Source organism: Solenopsis invicta, chromosome 3 (genome assembly GCF_016802725.1).
Source record: "Solenopsis invicta isolate M01_SB chromosome 3, UNIL_Sinv_3.0, whole genome shotgun sequence".
Taxonomy (NCBI): domain Eukaryota; kingdom Metazoa; phylum Arthropoda; class Insecta; order Hymenoptera; family Formicidae; genus Solenopsis; species Solenopsis invicta.
In genome coordinates this window covers 2,478,595-2,498,964 of record NC_052666.1, presented here as the reverse complement: position 1 = coordinate 2,498,964, position 20,370 = coordinate 2,478,595, and the positions used below count along the sequence as shown (strand labels likewise).

Genomic DNA, 20,370 nt, shown 5'->3' with positions numbered 1-20,370 from the left:
AAATGCTTTATAATTAAGGTCGTAGCACATAGAGAAACTTAAGCAGTAAGAAACTCAACGTGTTGGATTTGCTACTGCTTCCGTTACGGCCTTATAATCCCGACTATTATTGGCTAATTCGCTTACCGCCAAAGTTTTACTGCTCAAGTTGTTTTGCGAGCCATGGCCTTTAACATTTCTATAGCAAAGCGAGCTACATTTAAAATAGTTCACATTTGCTTCTCTGTAACAAAACAATACTTTGTTAGTATCACCACAAAATAACTTGGAAAGACGTAGCCTTTACAAAAAGTACATATCTACGATCCGTTTTATATTTCTAATACGTTTTCATTAATTTAATATGTACCCATTCATCTTGCTGTCGAGTCAAGTTTGCTACAATACAGCACGTTTATATTTCACTTATTGTAAGAAAACTCGGGCAACACGCATGTCTAAGAGACATTCGAAAGATTACTATTCTGATTCAACTTAAGAGCTACGTTTGAAGACCAAAAGTAGCAGTGCGCAGTTTAGAACTAGAAAAGCTAAATCACGTGATGAAAATCGTATAAAAAAATATTGAGCACTAATTGTAAGATCCTCCTATGACCGTTCGTTGATCTTTTCTAAATTTTAATAGAATTATACTGACAAGGAAATTTCGCAACCCTAACAGCATATGACATCGAACGAATGTTGTGATATTTTATAAATAAACGCACGATATCACGAATGTTCGTACGATATCTAGAATATTCATACGATATCTTGTGTTGTTAGGGAAAGTGAGAAATTCAGATTTTAATGAAACTTGGCGTAAATGTAGAGAAGGTAAATAAATTTAGAAATTTTTAATTGCTGCTAAAAAACGGTTTAAAGGAATCAAACCACCGCTCAAAAGTGAAAAGACTTTTGCCTTTTTTCAATGTATCTCGTATACCACACGAAATATCAAAAAATGTTTTGTACCAAAGTATTATAGCAAAAATATTTCTATTTAACTACGCTATTCATTTACCAAAAAAAAATTTTTTTTTAAGGCAAAAGTCTCTTTACCTTTGAGGGGTGGTTTCACTTCTTCAAACCGTTTTTTAGCAGTAATAAAAATTTCTAAATTCATGTATTTACCTCCTTTACATTTATGTCAAGTTTTCATTAAAATCTAAATTTCTCATTTCGCGAGGTTCCTTTGTGAGTTTACTAATGTAAGTTTAATTAAAATTAAATTAAAATTCTGCAAAGTATTGTCTGACGATTATCATGATGTTAAGAATAAATTCTAAAAGAAAATTTTATGTAAAATGAAAGAAACGCCGTATATGTATCAAAATTATTTATAATATAATGTAAATTAAAATTAAATTAGAAAGCAAATTTTAAAAACTTTTAAAGATATAAATTCAGGATTTATTCAAGAATTGATTCAGCATTCTTATTTGATTTGCTTACCTGATTTTGTTAAATGTTTAGACAGTAACTGAATAATGTTCATATGTGGACTGTTCAGGTGTAGCTTAATCAACCGTTGTCTCGCTACGGATCTCGGCAAGAAGTGGTTGAACGTTCGTAGGGTCGTCCTGCCGGTCGTGGACACGCCCTCCTTCGAATGGATGAGCCTAGTTTTAATTTTTTCATCTTCCATAACGCTGTGCTTCGAGGACATCTACCTAGATGACAATCCTTCTTTGAAGAAAATTCTCTATTGGACCAATGTTGGCTTCTGCGTACTTTTTAGCTTCGAAATGCTCCTGAAATGGATAGCCCTAGGCTTCTATAAATACTTCACAAATTTCTGGACAATCCTGGATTTTATAATCGTTTTCGTAAGTACGATCACAAAGTCTCCTGCCCTGCATTTGGTGTGAATTGCAATACTGTGTGCAATTGCATACATGTGGCATGTAATGTGTCTGTCAAATTCCTTTGCTTACCTCCAAGCATTATGTATTTCGTATTCAGGATGAGCCATCTAACTTTATAAACAGCTTGCAATTTTTATTATCAACGTGAACTGTAAAATGATTATTGTACGTCGTTAAAAGAACATATAGCATATACACGTAGAACAAAACAAGAATCCAATTTTGAATCGAATTTGTGGAGATAAAATGGAAATAGATGGAGAAGACGTATTTATTCTATTGAAAATCATACTTTTCTCTATTTGACATTTAAATTGTATTAAAAATAATACAAAAGCTTTTCTAAACCATACTTTTAAAGACGCATAATCTTTATGGCTCGAAGATGGCTCGATTGATCGGCTTGCTTTCGCACACTTCCTTTAGACACTACAAAAATTAGCTTAACGGAAAATATTTTTATGACGTTTGGTTTTTATCTCCGTCAAAATACACACGAGCAAAATTTACAGTGAAAAACTACTATTGACTTTGACCAGTTGCCATTTTGTTCAAATACGATATTTCGGAAAAAAACCAGTGATTAATGTTTTCAGCTTTGTACAGTTCGTACCATTTTGCTTTCTGATGAATCCCGGAAGCAGAAATGCAAGCAGAAGTCATCGTGAACGTGTTGAAAAAGTTTTCAAAGTTGCCTCTTATTTTGATCTGTCTTGGTGTATATGCTCTCTAAAATGCCGCAGAATAATTTCCGTTAATATTCTTTTCCTTTACGAAACTTTCAATGACCATTAAATTTCTCGATTCAACAGTTTCTCAAGTGTACGTTTTTAATGAAAATTGTAACAATTATTTTCTGACGTAAACTTGAATGTTCAACAGATGATCTAGTAGAGATGATAAGATAAAGTTGTTGAGATCGTTTTGGACGAAACACGCGTAACAATTGTTTGAACGTTGTTTCCGTGTTCCTTTTTTTATGTGTTCTATGTGTGGCCTCGTGGATTCAGGTATGTCGAAAGTTACATGTCTCAGTATCGCTTCCATCATTCGTATCGTGTTAACTTAAAATGCTATTTACAAATACATGTTGTATTACGCATTGCTTTTTTATTGACTATACATTGGATTAGAGTTATTAATTGAACTCACATATGCATGAAAGAAATAATAAGTTGGTCAAGAAAACGTCTATTGAAACATGACATCGACAAAATATTTTTTGATAAATTATGGTATTCGTAAAGAAATTCGTGAACTGTAAAAGGTTCATACTTGTTAAAAATGTTAATTATTACAAATTTATTAATATATTATTAATAAACATATTACTTATTAATTATACAAATATATTACTAAACATGAGCTAATGTTGTTTTACGAACGTACGTATAGTATTAGAGGTTTAAAATATGCCGCTGCATGCAAAATAATACAAAAATTTACATGCAATGTCTTGAGAAACGCAAAAAGAATGAATGCTTTTATTCTTTTCATGCACATGTAGTTCGCATGTTTACTTGTCCGATGTAGCTTGCGAATTTAATTTCCTTCGCAATTTATTCCTTCGGATAAGAATTCCATTATTTACAGACCTAAAGTAGATTCATGTGGTTCAATTGTACATACCAATTATATACAAAAAGTTACTTCAATTAAAAATCAGATGGCAGACAAAACCGATTATTTTATTTTAATTTTCTACACACCGCCATTCTCGAAACATTTTATGCTCGTGCAACTGTATTCAATAATAATTATCAGAGTGTTCTTAAAAACGAATGATTTCAATCTTATTTCTATCTTCTTCTCGTCAGATACAAACTCATTATTTAAAATCCAGCGCTTAGGAGAATCTAAAAATCTAATTTGCATGAATTACATTATGTATAAATTTGATAGGGTATCGGAATTAAATTTGCACTTCTTCAAACAGGTATCCATATTTAGCCTTTTGATAGAAGAAAATGAGAACCTTAAAGTATTACGATCACTGAGGACACTACGCGCCTTGAGACCACTGAGAGCGATCTCGAGATGGCAAGGCATGAGGGTAAATATCGCGCAGACAAACAAACTCTACCTTCGAAAATCCGAAAAATTGAAAAACACGAACGACACAATACGCGAACCGCAGATTGTTACGTATCACTGAGAAGATTTTTCTTCCCGGCTCGCAGATTGTAGTAAACGCGTTGATGTATGCGATACCTAGTATATTCAACGTGCTCCTCGTCTGTCTCGTGTTCTGGCTTATTTTTTCGATAATGGGCGTCCAGTTCTTCGGCGGCAAATTCTACAAGTGCGTCGACGAGTTCGGAACATTGCTGGATATTTCGGTGAGTACATCATTTCGCTCGAATTCTAATTATCAAAAAGAAGACAGCGAACTATATTCAGCCAGACATGAATTTATGATTAAATTGTAACGTGAGTAACTTTACAATCGGATAATGACTTGATAATGATCTAAATATTTAAAGTGGAAATTAGTCATGTACATTCGGTTTCATGCATTAAACAATATCAAAATCAATTCATATCTAATAATTATACACCGATGTCAATTTCGTTATAGAGACTGTACAAATTAATTATTAATTTTATTCATGACAGATCCGATAATACTTTCTGTAAACGATATGATTTAACATATCAACTTAATTATTTGATATTAATTCACTAATGAAAATTTGTCTTGAAACTTTCTATATAATCTTTCAGATTTTTCTGCAAAAATTTGTCTATAATTTTACAAATATTTAGAAAATTTCTCAGAATTTTTATACAAATTGTAATACTTTTCAGAAATACTGAAGAAATCTGCCCTAGAATATTTATACAGAATACGAACCTAAAAAGTACGAAAAATTTTAAGAGATAATTCTTCGTCGAAAATTAAAGAGAGAGAAGTTCACACATAAACATTTATCCTGTATTCCTCTCTAACAATAAGTGACATTCCTCCAAATAAGATGAAAATTAAATTTATTTATTATAATTTTGTGTGATTTTTGTTCCATTTTACCAACATTTGCTATATTTTGTTTTGCTTACTTTTTCATTTTATTATAAAATTCTATTTATCTTTGAAACTTGTCATTTAATTATACTGTGCTTATTATTTTATTTTTAACAATATATCTTATTTTATTTTTTTTTACTTGGAAACTATTGATTTTACAAAAAAAATGAAAGAAATGAAAATATATTTAAAATTATAAATCAAGTTTTTTAACATATACATATACATTTGATAATTAATGATTAATCTCTTGCATGTAAGTAGAATGGACCAAACTGAGTCGAAAAGTCCTCTACCATTTTCCAAAATTCGAATTTAATTATCAAACACCCTGTATTTTTAAATGATAACATTTTGGTGCGTCAATAGTTCTATGAAATCAATAACAAAGAATTTAAAAATTCTATAAAATAATGAAAAAATTAAATAGGGGTTGCTAATTTCATCCTCTTATAGAGGAAAAAGGACGATCGTGAGATAAATATGGCATAATGAGATGATATCTCGTATACTTCGCGTTAAATTCTAGGAATAACCATTGAAATTAGACTTCTTTAATCTATTTAAACATTGCAGGATAATTACTGCTCATTAATGTTCACTTCATTTTAACAAAAGCTGAATTTCAATTTTGCAACTAGCAGACATTTTTACAAGTATATTCTCTTTACGTAATTTTAAAAAGTATGACAGAAATTAATTTTTTAACTTTAGTCCAGCTTGAAGACCTTGAACGTGTGGCTTTCAAATAATATAATTGAACTTAATGTGTGACATAATGTGTATATGAATCCGGCATATACATCATGTGTATATATGTACATATAACCAGAATATAAACAAGGAGAATATAGGAGAGAGCAAGCTAATTACATTTTTCTGATGCAACTATTTCAATTTTAGGTAGTGAACACGAAGGACGAATGTTTCAGCAAAAATTATACCTGGGTGAATAGCAAAATTAATTTTGACCACGTTGGAAACGCTTACCTAGCTTTATTGCAAGTGGGGACCTTCGAGGGATGGATGGAAATAATGGAAGACGCAGTGGACGCGACGGGGGTGGATCTGCAACCGCAGAGAGAAGCGAATCTGTACGCCTACCTCTACTTCGTCATATTCATTGTCTGCGGTTCATTCTTCACGCTCAATCTCTTCATTGGAGTAATCATAGACAATTTCAACATGTTGAAGAAAAAGGTGAGCGTCGGTCTGGCAAAATCTTAATCTATTAAACGTTATTCCAACGTAAAGCAAAAATAATTATTTGCACTATATGATCATGAAAAAATTTCATATAAAGAAAAATATTTGTAATAGGTATTAACTTTATTGTCAAGATATAAAAATCATTTAAAGAAACGTATCTCCAATATTAAACTATTTAAGACTTGATATTAGTCGATGAAAGAATTTTGTTAATATTTTGTTATTAAATATCAGAAAAATCACCAATACCGACATAAGTTTTCTAAAATGTTCTCTCGTTTCTGAAAATTACTGTATTTTATTTATTCTGATAAAAACCAGGATTGACATTTATGCGTAAAATATAATGAACGTTACGCATATGCAATGTAAACTATAAACCATTTTACGTGGTATGTAAACAATAACCTTCTACAATCCATAGCTTATAGAAAATTCAGACTTTATCAGCAATAATAAAAATTATATTACGTTTTTTATTTTTAATATTATATATTTTTATTTTCTCAATACAAAATCAAATATAAAACTCGATCTAAATCTTAAAACTCGATTACTTTTTTTTGTATTGTATTATCCAATTTATAATAATTCACTTTACTTGTATTGAAAAAAATTCGTGTAAACGTAACGTAAGCAATACGTAAATAATTCATGTAAACGTAATCTTGAAATTTATATGGCACAACACTGATACAAATATAATCTATACTTATAAGGAAAGGCTTCGAGGTGTCCCTCTCCGATTTTGACGAGCCTTCAATATGTTGCAGTACAGATAAAAATAAGAGACACGTAATTTTTTATACGTTTTCTCTTTTAGGGGGTAAAACACCCCTTTGAAGAAAATCGGTTTTTTTTCCAAGCATATATCGTCGAAACTATAAGAGAAAAATGTTCTAATTAACAGTTAAATGGCTTGAAAAGTACTTTATAACAGTGATAAAAAAATTTCTTAAAAAATTTTTTTTTATTTTCTCCCACCAGTGATAAAAAATTTTTTTATCACTGTTATAAAGTACTCTTCAAGCCATTTATTCTCAATTAGAACATTTTTCTCTATCTCTTACAGTTTCAACAATATACGCTTCAAAAGAAAAAAACCGATGTTTTTCAAAGGGGTGTTATTTCACCTCCTAAAAGTGAAAACGGGCACGTATAAAATAATATGTGTCTCTTATTTTTATCTGTACTACAACATATTAAAGGCTCGTCAAAATCAGAGGGAAACACCTCGGAGCCTTGCCTTGTTAGATAATTAAAGAAATAAAAATCCATTATTTATTTATTCATAGCTTTTTTTCTATATAAAATCTGCTAGAAAAGAATTCTTCAAAAGCAAAAAAATAAAATTTACACAATTTTCTTTTGCAAATAGTTTAAACTTTAAACAATAGTAAATGTATTATCCATAATATTAGATCACTTTATATTTAGCTTATTTTTGCTTCTCTTACGAGAAACTTAATTATTGTAAAATTTGCAACAATACTATGAAAAATGTTGTATTATCTTATGCAACATAGTTCCCACTTTGCATTTATATTTCCAGAGTTTTTGATTTTTAATTTTTGTTTAAGTAATACAATCGAAAAAAACAAAGTGTTATGTCGGTATTGGAAAACTTTCTCTATTAATTCTTAATATAATAGCAAAGCAAGATTACTGCACCAGTTACTGAACAATCACTAATAAATGATTGTTTAAGAAAAATGTTAATCCTCCGTGGACACCATTGTTTTTCACTGCTTACCTGGATATTGGGATTGGTTGGCGTCCTTACGCGTTTTGGAAAGAGATTTTGGGTTTTAAAAAATCTGAAAAAATTGTAGTATACTTTCCCAACATTCCAGAATACGATTTTATAATTGTTTGATCCGAAACATTTTTTACTTCTATTGCATGAGACCGAATGTGATGTAATCGGCAAAATTCGTCGTTGAACTAAAAAATTCATAACTTTTTTTACACGTGATTGAAAAATTCTTTTAACTTTAAATAGTCAAAGGTTAATATGTACGAAAAAAACTAATGTAATTGTGCCTATTTCAAAAAAAGTATAATTGTTTAATTATTTGATGATACAAGAATCAGTAATTTGGATTTATGCAAAATGGGGAAAAAAGATAATATAAAATCGAAAAAAATTGTTTTTTCCAAAAATATTAGTATTTTATTAAAAAATTATTTATTTAATAAATTTTTAATATATCTTATCACATTTCTTAAGCCAAAGGCACAGCGTGTGATTTTCGAACTTGTTTGTCAGAACGCTCTAATGAAGTTGTGCAATATTTTATGGAAGTAAAATAACTTTTTTCTCACATTATACATATCGAAATTAAATCTAAAAATAGCAAAAAGTACTCACTTATTTACAAAAAATACTTCGCAGGACTCTGAAGGAAATGGAAGAGTCCTTGATCCTAAATCAACTGTCACGTTGCTTTATGAGATACGACTGATAAAATACGACGTTACTTGGTCCAATATGTTCTCACTATCAACCATTTTTTTGGTAAAAAGAAACGATTCCTTCCGTTTATCGTGTAACGAATAAATCAAGATTGAAAATTCGCTGGAGTCTTTGAAGACCCACGGTGTCCACGAAGGATTAAAATAATAAAACTTCAAATTAATTGATAACATTTTTTGATCTAATTTTCATATAGATTCGATTAAAATATCATTCTTTACTCGGATACATTATTAGATTAAGTTCCTAGTCTGTACACAGATTCAAAAAGAATTAAGAAAGAATTCAGGTTTGTGAATCAATTTAGAGTTCATTTTGAGATGCAAAAAGAATTCTTTTTGCATCTGAAGATGAATTGATGAAGCACGTAAGCTTAAATTCTTTTTGAATTCTCTGTGCCGACTAGGTTATTTTTTCACTAATGTAATGCAAAAAAAACGACATAAACCCTATAACAAAGTACGTTTCTTACGGATTCATATAAAAGATTTCTATGACTCTAAAATAATAAGTCAATTTTTTTCAGTATGAAGGTGGGGTGTTAGAAATGTTTTTGACTGAGAGTCAAAAACACTACTACACTGCCATGAAAAAACTTGGCCGTAAAAAGCCGCAAAAAGTTATAAAACGTCCGATGAACCAATTCCTCGCAATGTTCTACGACCTGTCCAATTCTCGCAGGTAATTGTATAACGCTATGAGCAAGATGCACACTGGATATTTTGAGCAAAGAATTGTGTTGCTTATCATTGTTTCTGTCGATAGTGTTGTGCAGATTGAAATGATCAATGACACTTTGGTGACCAACTTCATTCTTTACCGTGATCTTGCGACAGTTTAAAAGCATCTTTGTATTTAAACTGTAACTTAATTATTTTACTAATTAATTATTTTAGATGAGAAATCACTTCCTTCTTTAAGCGTAAAGTTAAATATGTTTCTTTTTATTTATATTGTTGCACATTTTATATAACATATATCTATAATTTTTTTTAACTATTTATCTACTGTTTATCATTTTTGTTTTGTAACTACGACTCGATTAAATTATCTTTCTCAAAAATCTTATTTCAGAAAACCTTGTTAGACAATGAAATTTTCTTCTTAATGAAAAAAGTTCTCATTTGCACGCATACGCACACGCACGCACACGCACACGCACATACATTATCTTACTTTAGATTTGAAAATTTTTTTTGGAAATTGTAAGACAAGACATTTTAGAAATCTTAAATTATTTTGGAATTTATATATAGGGTGAACAATTTCAAACGTAGTTGGCCGAATGTCTCGGAAAATATGAAAGATACGGAAAAATATTTCAGATAAAACTTGTGGAATTTAAAAAGATCTATTTATTGATCTTACCAGTTTGCCGTTATCCATATAAAATTATTTAAATAATCATCTAGATAAAGAAATAGCCTCATCTTATCTTAGATTATTATGCTGTACGTTATCTTTATTTTAGATAAAAAAAATATTATTTTTTTAAATTATATTTGCATTGAGATAATGCAAATAACGAAAATAAAGCATTATAATTTGATCAAGCCGTTAGTTATTTTATAAACCATTAATTTTAATTTAAAAAGTATTAAATATTAACTTAACCAACCCTGAATATTTTTTAAGTACTCAGAAAAGTTTTTAATATATTGAAAGTAAGATAAGAAAATTATATTTCAAAAATGGGTTCTTCGAATATAAAATAAAATTTTTTTTCATTATTTTTTAAGGGAAAAAAAAAGAATTATAAATGTTTATGTATCTGCTTGCCTAAAAAAAAAACGTGAAAAAAATTTGAGGCCAACATCACACGGTGTTCCCAAGCGGTCACCCATCCAAGTACTAACCGTGCTCAACGCTGCTTGACTTCAGTGATCGGACGAGAACTGGTTTTCTCAGCGTGATATGGAAGTTGGCTAATCACTTGCGTTATTGTATCTAGTTTTATATTTGTTACTTTCAAAATTTTCTTCCTCTTTCATATAAAATGAATATCATAAGAATCAACCATATCACATTAATTAGCTAAATAATTAATTAGACAATAGTCTTTAGCTCCAAGTTACCATTTATCCTAACAGATTTTTTTCAAGATTGCAAAATTTATTGCCAGTACTAAAAATCTATAGATACGCAATGCTAACTAGATTTTTATCGGCAATATCGAAACGCAGTTCAGATCAACAGTAGTGCAATATAAAAATTTCCTCAAATTCGAAAACTTTTCCAAAAAATTTGTTAGTTATTATACATGTGATATATATTCATATTTTTTTCTATTTTTAATTTTTATTTTTATTTGGGTAATAATTAAAAACGAGAAATATTTGTTCTTAATATAATTATTTGAAGAGTTTTTAGTAGGAAGACTAGGCCGCTTCTAATCCAGTGACAATGAGGAGGGGGGGGTGAGGGGCGAGAGGGGTACATACCGCGGAGTGGGCGATGACCCGCGAAGCCTGACCCGGGAGGTGGGGGTCAATCCGCGGTCCTACCCGGGAGTGGGGAGTGATACGGGGAGTGGGTGGTGATCCTTAAGATGCAGTGAGTGGTGTCACTCACTGACCTAGAGGTGGGATTGATTGATTGGTGGAGGTCATCCGCGCGGCGATATATTTGAGATATTGCAATATCCCAGCTAGATATCGTAACGAGATCCTGCAGATTTCATTTTGCTGTGTGGGCAGTTTAGGATTACTTTTGCGGTTTATTGTAAAATTTGTTCCAAAGTTTGAAAGGACTCGTGTTTAACTCAGAGTTTTACAACAGAATTGCAATCTGATCGTAGCACTGGTGATCGGTCAACCAAATCCTGGTTCTAGGAATGTTAAATTAGGAAAATATTATGAGTCATCACATTCGGAATAATTGAATTGTACTGATTTCAACTCTAATTATATAATAACAATGTCATAACATAATCGGGAAACGTCTAATAAATTGTCATTAATTAATTTTTCTTTAATAAAATTTTCATTTTTTACTGTCAAATTGCTCATTTTTACTCAATATTTAAAAAATATATATATATTAAAATCTTTTAAAACTCTATTTAAAAGTCGATAAAGATAGAACTGTTTGATTTGGACCAGGGAGTGGTTCGACTTGGAATCAATAGTTCCGAATCGGACTGAAAATAGCATTTTTACATTTTCCATTATAGTTCAACACAGATGAGAGATATGTCAAAATGATTTAAAGCAAAGATGAAGAGAATTAAATTATCTTTCCAACAGCATTTTCGGTTTTAAGATCAAACTTTATTTGCGCCCTCAAAAACTGCAAAATAGGTCCGACTTACCCCACTCGCCTCTATATTAAAAAAATTTATTAAATTTTTATTATTAACATTGAATCATCCTTTGCCTTCTTTATTTTTGTGTTTTAATGTATAACATAACTCAAAGTATTTTAAAAATGTAACAATTTCAATTAACAATATAAATTGTTCTATTATTAAGTCTGAGTATTTATATAAAATTTGAACACAATTTTTTTATAAATTTAAAAGTTATTTAAATTTGTTTTTTGAGTCTTATGTAAAATGTATTTATTTGCAAATATGACGACCAAGTAGTATTACAAATTAAATTAAATTTTTTACATATATTAATAAAACTCTAATAAACGTTCATATACAAAAGTTTATTTGGTTCCACTTACTCGTTTAAAGTTATTTACCTAAAATGTACCCAAAACTGTAGCAAAATACAGTCATTTATGCCACATAAGCTAAATTATTCGTTTTGTTTTTCTGCGGTTGGTTTTATGACTGAACTTCAAGACAAAAATTTTCATGTACGAAAAAACTTAAAAACTGCATTTTTTAAAATCTTAATAATCTTGATATAATATAGTCGAACATCCTTAATTCTATAAAAGAATTTCTAATTCAGCAAAAAAGGTCAATTTAAAGCTATTGTCTAATTAAAAAATGTTAATAATAATTTGCGTTAGGATTCCCTTAAAATATGAACAAACACTACAAGAACAAAATCACGTCTACGTGATGCCACCGTTGATTAGGGAAGTCACGTATACGTTACAGCAGTCGCCAAAGTGTTAACTCTGAAAACATTCTACCTTAACGGTGCAAACGTAAGTGTACAGTGTATTATTACTTAGATTAGATCAATATTTGGAGAACCAATTCCAATAATATCGTTATCGTTTAATCGGATCATCTGATAAGGCTGCTTTATAGCTTTGCATTAATAAAAACGCCATTGCACTCTAAATGAAAATATCATTAAACAATATTCAACTTACAAATGCATCGGTATTGACATATTCACCATACATACCTCTAAGTCCATGATGTACAAGTTCTCATTTTCTCGAATAAAAAGCAATGTCTACGAGATACTTGCGAACTAAAGCAATTAATATCATTTTCATTGCCCCTGCCGCAAATATACTGAAATTAATAAACAGACTTTAGAGATTGCATATATTTATATATACGAGAAAATTGTTAAAACTGTATACACAATGTTTCTCACGAGGTTTCTCGGCACCTTCTCTACATACTGAGTTACGACATTTCTGAGTAAATTTTCATTATTTTTAAAAGTATTAAAATATCCTTAATAACAATAATGTGGTAAGCATTTCAATTATATCTGTTGTATAACTGTATCTAAAAGATCTTATACGATGAATATGTATACATGTATGTTGTAATTAACAAGTATGTATATACATATATACATATATATATTCTTTTTCGATCTTAATAAATTAATAAATATAGCAAATCAGAATATATAATACAGTATTCTACATATGGAATTATTTTCTTTTTCCTCTATTATTTATATATTATTTTATAGCTTTATTTTCACATAAATTTAAAATATTTTAGAAATAATACTTAAATTCATTACATTCACTGGCTCGTAAATACTAAAAAGTTTAAAAATTATGTATCAAATATACTTAGTTGTTTTTATTTTTTGTACATGTTTATTTAATTTGCAACTTGATTAATATAATAAATGTAAATTCTGAGATGTTTAATTAAAAAATGCATAATATTTAGGATGACTATAAAGCCTATCTCAATATGTTTGATCATTTTGAGGGAGTACTCTTAATCAACTCCCTTAAAAGAACTTCTCGAAATGATTGTACTTTATTATTTTTTATTCCAAAATGTTTCCAAACTGTATAAAGAGTGAAAACAGACTATAGATATTCTATAAACATGATAATAATATTTTATAGCATTCTTGTACTAATATTATTACATAAAATAAAAATTCAAAATACAAATTTAAATATTCAACATTTTTGAAAAGTTTAAAATAATTTTTTAAATTAAAATATTATTAATAATTGGGGCAATGAAAATGATATTAATTGCTTTAGTTCGCAAGTATCTCGTAGTCATTGTCTTTTTATTCGAGAAAATGAGAACTTTTATATCATGGACTTAGAGGTATGTATGGTGAATATGTCAATACCGATGCATTTGTAAGTTGAATATTGCTTATTGATATTTTCATTTAGAATACAAATGGTATTTTTATTAATGCAAAGCCAAAGCAGCCTTATCAGATGATTAGATTAAACGATATTATTGGAATTGGTTCTCCAAATATTAATTTAAGTAATAATGCACTGTACATTTACGTTTGCACCGTTAAAGGTTGGCTGTTTTCAAAGTTAACACTTTGGCGGTTGCTGTAACCAATTATGTTATGATATTGTTATTGTATAATTAGAGTTAAAATCAGTAAAATTCAATTATTCCGAATCTGATGACTTATAATATTTTACTAATTTAACATTTCTAGAACCAGGATTTAATCGACCGATCACCAGTGCTACGATCAGATTGCAATTCTGATGTAAAACTCTGATTTAGACACGAGTCCTTTCAAACTTTGTAACAAATTTTACAATAAACCGCAAAAATAATCATAAAATGCCCACACAGCAAAATGAAATCTGTAGAAACTCGTTACGATATCTAGCCGGGATATTGCAATATCTCAAATATATCGCCGCGCGGATGACCCCCACCAATCAATCAATCCCATCTCTATGTCAGTGGGTGACACCGCTCACTGCATCTTGAGGATCACCACCCACTCCCTGTATCATTCCCCACTCCCAGGTCAGGCCTCGCGAGTCACCACCCACCTCCCACGTCAGTACCGCGGATCAACATCCACTCCGCGGTATGTACCTCCGCGCCTACATTCCCCCCTCACCCCTCACCGCCCCCTCATTGCTGCTGGATTAGAACCGGCCTAAGTCTTCCTACTGTTTTTGTTTTTAAAAATATTATTTTAGAAATAAAAATTTTAACATAATTCACATTCTAAATTGTTTTTTGCTCAATAATGATATTACATGACAATTATCTAGATAAATCTATGAATTTTTTTCTTTCATTTATAAATAAAAATTAAATCACCTTTATCTTAAGATACATTTATACGTAATTTATCTTATCCTTAAAATTTATCTGTACCTAGATAAATTTTAAGTTATCTAAGCACAACACTGCTGGTGTCAAGAGCTTTCCAAAACACTATAAATAAGTTTATTTTAAATAAGTTAAGTATTAGACTTTTTGAGTTATGAGGTTTAAAAGTTACAGTACACTATAGCTTTTAAGCCTCACAACTCGGAAAATACCTTATGAAAAATGACTTCTTTATAGTGTTTTGAAAAGTTCTTGAAATCTACTACAAGAAAATGCAATAAACGAATAGAATGTTAAAGTATCGGTAGTTCGCTAATTAAGAAGTATCGGTACTTCCCTAACATTCTATATCTTTTATTGCATTTTCTTGTAGTCGATTTTGAGAACTTTCCAAAACAAAGTTATTTCCATAAAGAAGTTATTTTTTCATTAAGTACTTTCCGAGTTGTGAGGCTGGAAAGCTACAGTACATTGTAACTTTCAAATCTCACAACTCTAAAAGTATTTAATAAGAATAAACTTATTCATAGTGTTTTGGAAAGCTTTTGACACTAGCCATTAAATTCTAGAATCAAAAATAGGGTGTTTCATTTAAAAAAGTTAATGTGATTTCAATTGGCGACGCCATCAAAGGTCAAACTGATATGATAGATCGTTTTAAACCCTACATCTCTTATCTAAAACATTTTTCCGTATCTTTCATATTTTCCGAGATATTCGGCCCATTACGTTTGAAATTGTTCACCCTGTATATGTATATGCAACTTAGAGTAAAAAATATGGACCTTTTTAACTCTTCTAAAATGTCCCAATTTGTATAAAAAAATCTAAGAAATTTCCTAAAATTATAAAATTATATAATTCTAAAATTTATACAGAAATTCTGAAAAATTATATAAAAAATTCTACGAAAACTTTTCCCGATATTTCAGCAAGAATATATTTACAAACTTATCACCATTATAATATATAGCAACAGTTTTATATGTACTTGAGAATTTTTTTCATTACTAACCATTTAATTTGATCGAGTCGACTGTTTGGTGCCAAAGTGTTAATGTTGCTTCCTTTAATGCAATCAAATGCACGTATATGTTATTCGTTGCAACATGATGAGTGCGTAAAAATGGTGTGGTCAAGACGACGTAAATGGTATTAAGCGAGCAATTCGATGTGGCGGTCGTACTGTGCAGTACACGTTTCATCACAGTCCAGTGCGAGCAATGTGACAGGTGTACATTTTCTCAACAATTCACAGACATCTTAAGTTGAATCGTTAGCAAGCCAACTTTTTATATTTGGATTAGTATCTGATGTTAATTAATTCTTCTCTCCAATCTTGAAACTGGCCTTGTCAAGCGAGGGAAGATGAGTCTTACCTCGCCACCCCGTCTTGCTTCAACTTCCCCTTATATTAAATTCCACTGGCAATTCGCGCAGTTGTATGTTAACGATTTAACACAAGCACAGATGTCTGTGTCGCAAAATGTTATTGATAAATAAGCTAATGGTTGCGCACCTTCTCATTGGTCACGCTACTGTGATTGAACGCGTGCTTCACAGGATTTCCATCCATGTATTTTGTTGAGATTTGCGATCAGAATCGTATAGACAGGTTTTCGCAGAATACTGTCGCCTTATTGTTCATCGGCAGTCAACATTACAAATAAAAGATAAGAAAGCCGAAAAAAAGAAGGTATGGTATCTAACATCGGAACATGTCTTCTACATTGGAAACGGACTGCAGAACTATTGTTATTTTCGTCTTCAAATTGCTCATTCAACAATGAGAAGATAATTATAGATCGCAAAAAGACGAGGTAAGATGAAATATATTTCGCTAAATTTTATAATATTTCTTTAACATTAGAACCGTTTTGGTTTCTCTACAACCATTTCAATTTTTTTTATTTTTTTTTACAGTACCAAATAATTTGAAAAAATTATATAATACAAATAATTCTAATCCTGTCAAAATAATCTTCACTAACCGAATACAAAAATAGGAAATTATTAAATTGGCATCTCTGGATGAAATACCGTCGGTAATTTTAGTCTTTCTATAAATTAATCATTCGTAGCTAATTTAATCATTCTATTTTTTCAATAGGGCTATTATAATTTTTTTATCGATCATAAAGCAACTAATTCGTTGAGAATTTTATTTTTACACAAAAAAAACGCCCAACTGACTTTTCTTTGTAAATGATTAAAAAATAAAGAATTATAATTAAAAACGTAATGAAATAAATTTATTTGAAAACTGCGTTAAAAAATTCTGAAATATACTCGTATCTAGCTGAAATTTCAAATAAAATTGCTGGAATGGAAAATCAGGAATTCTCAAGGAATTACTTTGCAAAGGTGAATAAACGCCCTGTTCTACTAACATAAATATATTATACAAATTCCATCTATATATAACTTTTCAAAATTTATATTCGAGATCTCCTCTTCTCTATATTTTCAGTTACCAGATTTAAATATCGATGAATAGCTTGAAAATACTTGTTCTTCGCGGTACAGTAACATTTTTCCGCCTGGACCAGTGAGAGCATTATAACACGTGTACAAATCGCCAAAGCACGGTGTGTGAATTTTCTTTTCAGCTTCCAGGAAAGGCAGGACTTGTCCGAAGATAAATGCCGCGACTCTACAATCCGTTTCTCGGTGTAATGGAAAATCGATACCCAAAGGACATTAACGCTTGCCGCCTCTAAATTGTAGATACACAATGTTGGCGTACAGTGATACAACTGTGCATAATAGACGAGATAAGCTGCAAGCTGGGAGGTTTACGTAAACGTCCTAACTTTATAATTCCACGCGCGGGGATTAGATACTCTCTCACTCTCTTCTCGTAAAATCCTTGCAAATGTAAAACTAGCTGCACAATAGCGGAACATAAAATTCTTCCGAATAATGCGTAAATTACAAATGAAAAATGAATTCTATTACTTAAACTTTTATCAAGCTCACGGTTATACGTTTACACGTATCATTACATTTTACATACCATGTAATATTACATAAATATTACAGTAATATTGCAATTTACTAGAAATATGTATCATGTTACAGTAAAATATTACAGAAATATTACTTTTAAAAGTAATAACGAAATATTACAGTTATATCGTTGTAATGTAACATATCTACAATATTTTCATAATATAAAAATATAAAAATGATTTAATATTCCTCACATTAATATATCAATATACAGTAATAGAATTATGATATTACTATTATTACTTATATTATTGTGATTTATTTTGGAAGACATTTTAATATTACTGTGACCTCTGCAATATTCCAACAATAATCATGTGATACTGCTACATGGAATGTAAAGATATTTTTATCATGATAAATGACAGACATCGCTATATAATTTTTGCTTTGTTCAAGAAACCATTTTATTTTAATTGTTTAAAAAAAGCGAATAAGTATAAAAATTAAATATATTTGTTCCATGTACCGCCGAATGTACTATTTACGTCATTTTTACTGCACGAGTATTAAATGTGCATGCACGGCTTTGACATTACAAAAAAAAAAATCAATGATGAAAATTTTTCTTAGAAATGTTTTACACATTATTTTTAAATTTCTATGTAAATTTCAAAACTTTTCAAAAATTCTGTAAAATTTTATAAATTTTTAAAACATTTCTTACATTTTTTTATATGAATTGGAACATTGGTTAGAAATATTGAGAAAATCAATATTTTTTTTAGAATTTTTTATGTATGTGAATTTCGAAATATTCTAAAATTTCTTTAATTTTCAAAGTAAATTTGTAAAATCCGAAACAATTTCTTACATATTTCTTAGAAATTTTTATAAATCTGAAATATGAAACATTTTTGAAAATAATATGAGAACATAAAAGAAAAAATATTATGAGAACTTTTTTCATCAAGGATAACGATTAATTATTAGAAAGCGATGTGTAAATTTATCGCAAGAGAAAATAGAACGATCTGATCTTCCGACTTTCCAGATTTGAAATAGCTATCTTCGTTTTGATATTTCTCAACATGGTGACGATGGGTATCGAGCACTACAATCAGGCACATTCCATCTTCTTCGTCCTTGAAGTGTCAAACGCGTTCTTCACTACTGTTTTCGGTCTGGAAGCAATCGTCAAGATAATCGGTCTGCGTTATCATTACTTCACGGTGCCATGGAATCTGTTCGACTTTGTACTTGTACTAGCGTCTGTCCTGGGTATTCTGATGGAAGACATCATGATAGACTTCCCTGTGTCCCCGACGCTCTTGCGAGTCGTGAGGGTGTTCAGAATCGGCAGAATCTTGAGGCTTATCAAGGCCGCGAAAGGTATCCGCAAGCTGCTCTTCGCCCTTGTCGTCAGTCTACCTGCACTCTTCAACATCGGGGCTCTGTTGGCCCTGATTACGTTTATCTACGCCATTATCGGAATGTCCATTTTCGGACATGTCAGAAAACAAGGCGCATTGGACGATATGGTCAGTTATATAACAGTTTGGACAGTTAAATTATAGAATACTTATTTTTATAGACATTGAATTTCACAACTAAATTCAATATCAATAATTTTATACATAATCGAACCATAAGTAAATAATTAAATCTAATGTAATATGTAAAATCTAATAATAATAAGTAAATGATATAAAATATTGCTTATTTAGAGAAACTTTTAATAGAAACTTTTAATATATTTATAAAATCCCGCTAAAAAAAATGGATTAAAATAAATAAAAAAAGATTCGTTTTAACGTTTGCGTTTTTCTAAAAATCTGAATTTATTTTAAAGCCCAATGCCTTTGTATCCATTTATAGGAATTGAATAAAGTAATTTTTTTGTCTTTCAATCCACAGAAAAAACTAATTTTAAAACGTGGATGCTGCTCAAAATAAAATTTCTGATAAAAAATGCAATTTTTTTTTAATACAATTTAATCCAAAAAGTTTTTATTTAAAAATAGAACGTAAATTCAATTTAAAATTGTGAATATGAAATGCATTGTGTCAATCCATCAAAATTCAAAAAAAGTTTTTATTAAAAAACGTGTCACAGTTTTTAAAAATATTTGAATCTATTTTAATATAGCTTTAGAAGCATTGATAGCTCTATTCAAATATAAATGTACTTATTTCCACAAAGTTTAATCTATTTCAATCCATTTTTATGAATTCGTATTTGGATGTACGCATTTGGATGAAAGCAATATATTAAAATCTATTTTAATCCTGTTTCATTTATTGGGATATGAGGTTTCAAGCAACATACAATTTTTATTCTATTTTTTCATGTTATTGTTGTTATTAATCTTATTATATCTTTTCTTCAATTATATTTTTGAATACGCAAAAAGAT

At 29.8% G+C, this 20,370-nt stretch overlaps 1 protein-coding gene and 1 non-coding gene across 3 annotated transcripts in view; one reads left to right on the top strand and one right to left on the bottom strand.

Moving 5' to 3' along the window:
• The window catches only part of LOC105193623 (sodium channel protein 60E), a 226,986-nt gene that overhangs the window by 199,944 nt on the left and 6,672 nt on the right, over positions 1-20,370 (top strand). For both annotated transcript variants that reach the window (XM_039446819.1, XM_026139038.2), the window contains exons 12-17: positions 1,493-1,808; positions 3,784-3,900; positions 4,028-4,186; positions 5,776-6,072; positions 9,084-9,238; positions 19,009-19,495. In XM_039446819.1, the coding sequence (XP_039302753.1) occupies positions 1,493-1,808; positions 3,784-3,900; positions 4,028-4,186; positions 5,776-6,072; positions 9,084-9,238; positions 19,009-19,495 (1,531 nt within the window). The remainder of the gene's footprint in view (positions 1-1,492; positions 1,809-3,783; positions 3,901-4,027; positions 4,187-5,775; positions 6,073-9,083; positions 9,239-19,008; positions 19,496-20,370) is intronic.
• On the bottom strand, positions 10,365-10,483 carry LOC113004759. Its single transcript, XR_003269201.2, has one exon. It is a non-coding gene; the product is annotated as a 5S ribosomal RNA (ribosomal RNA).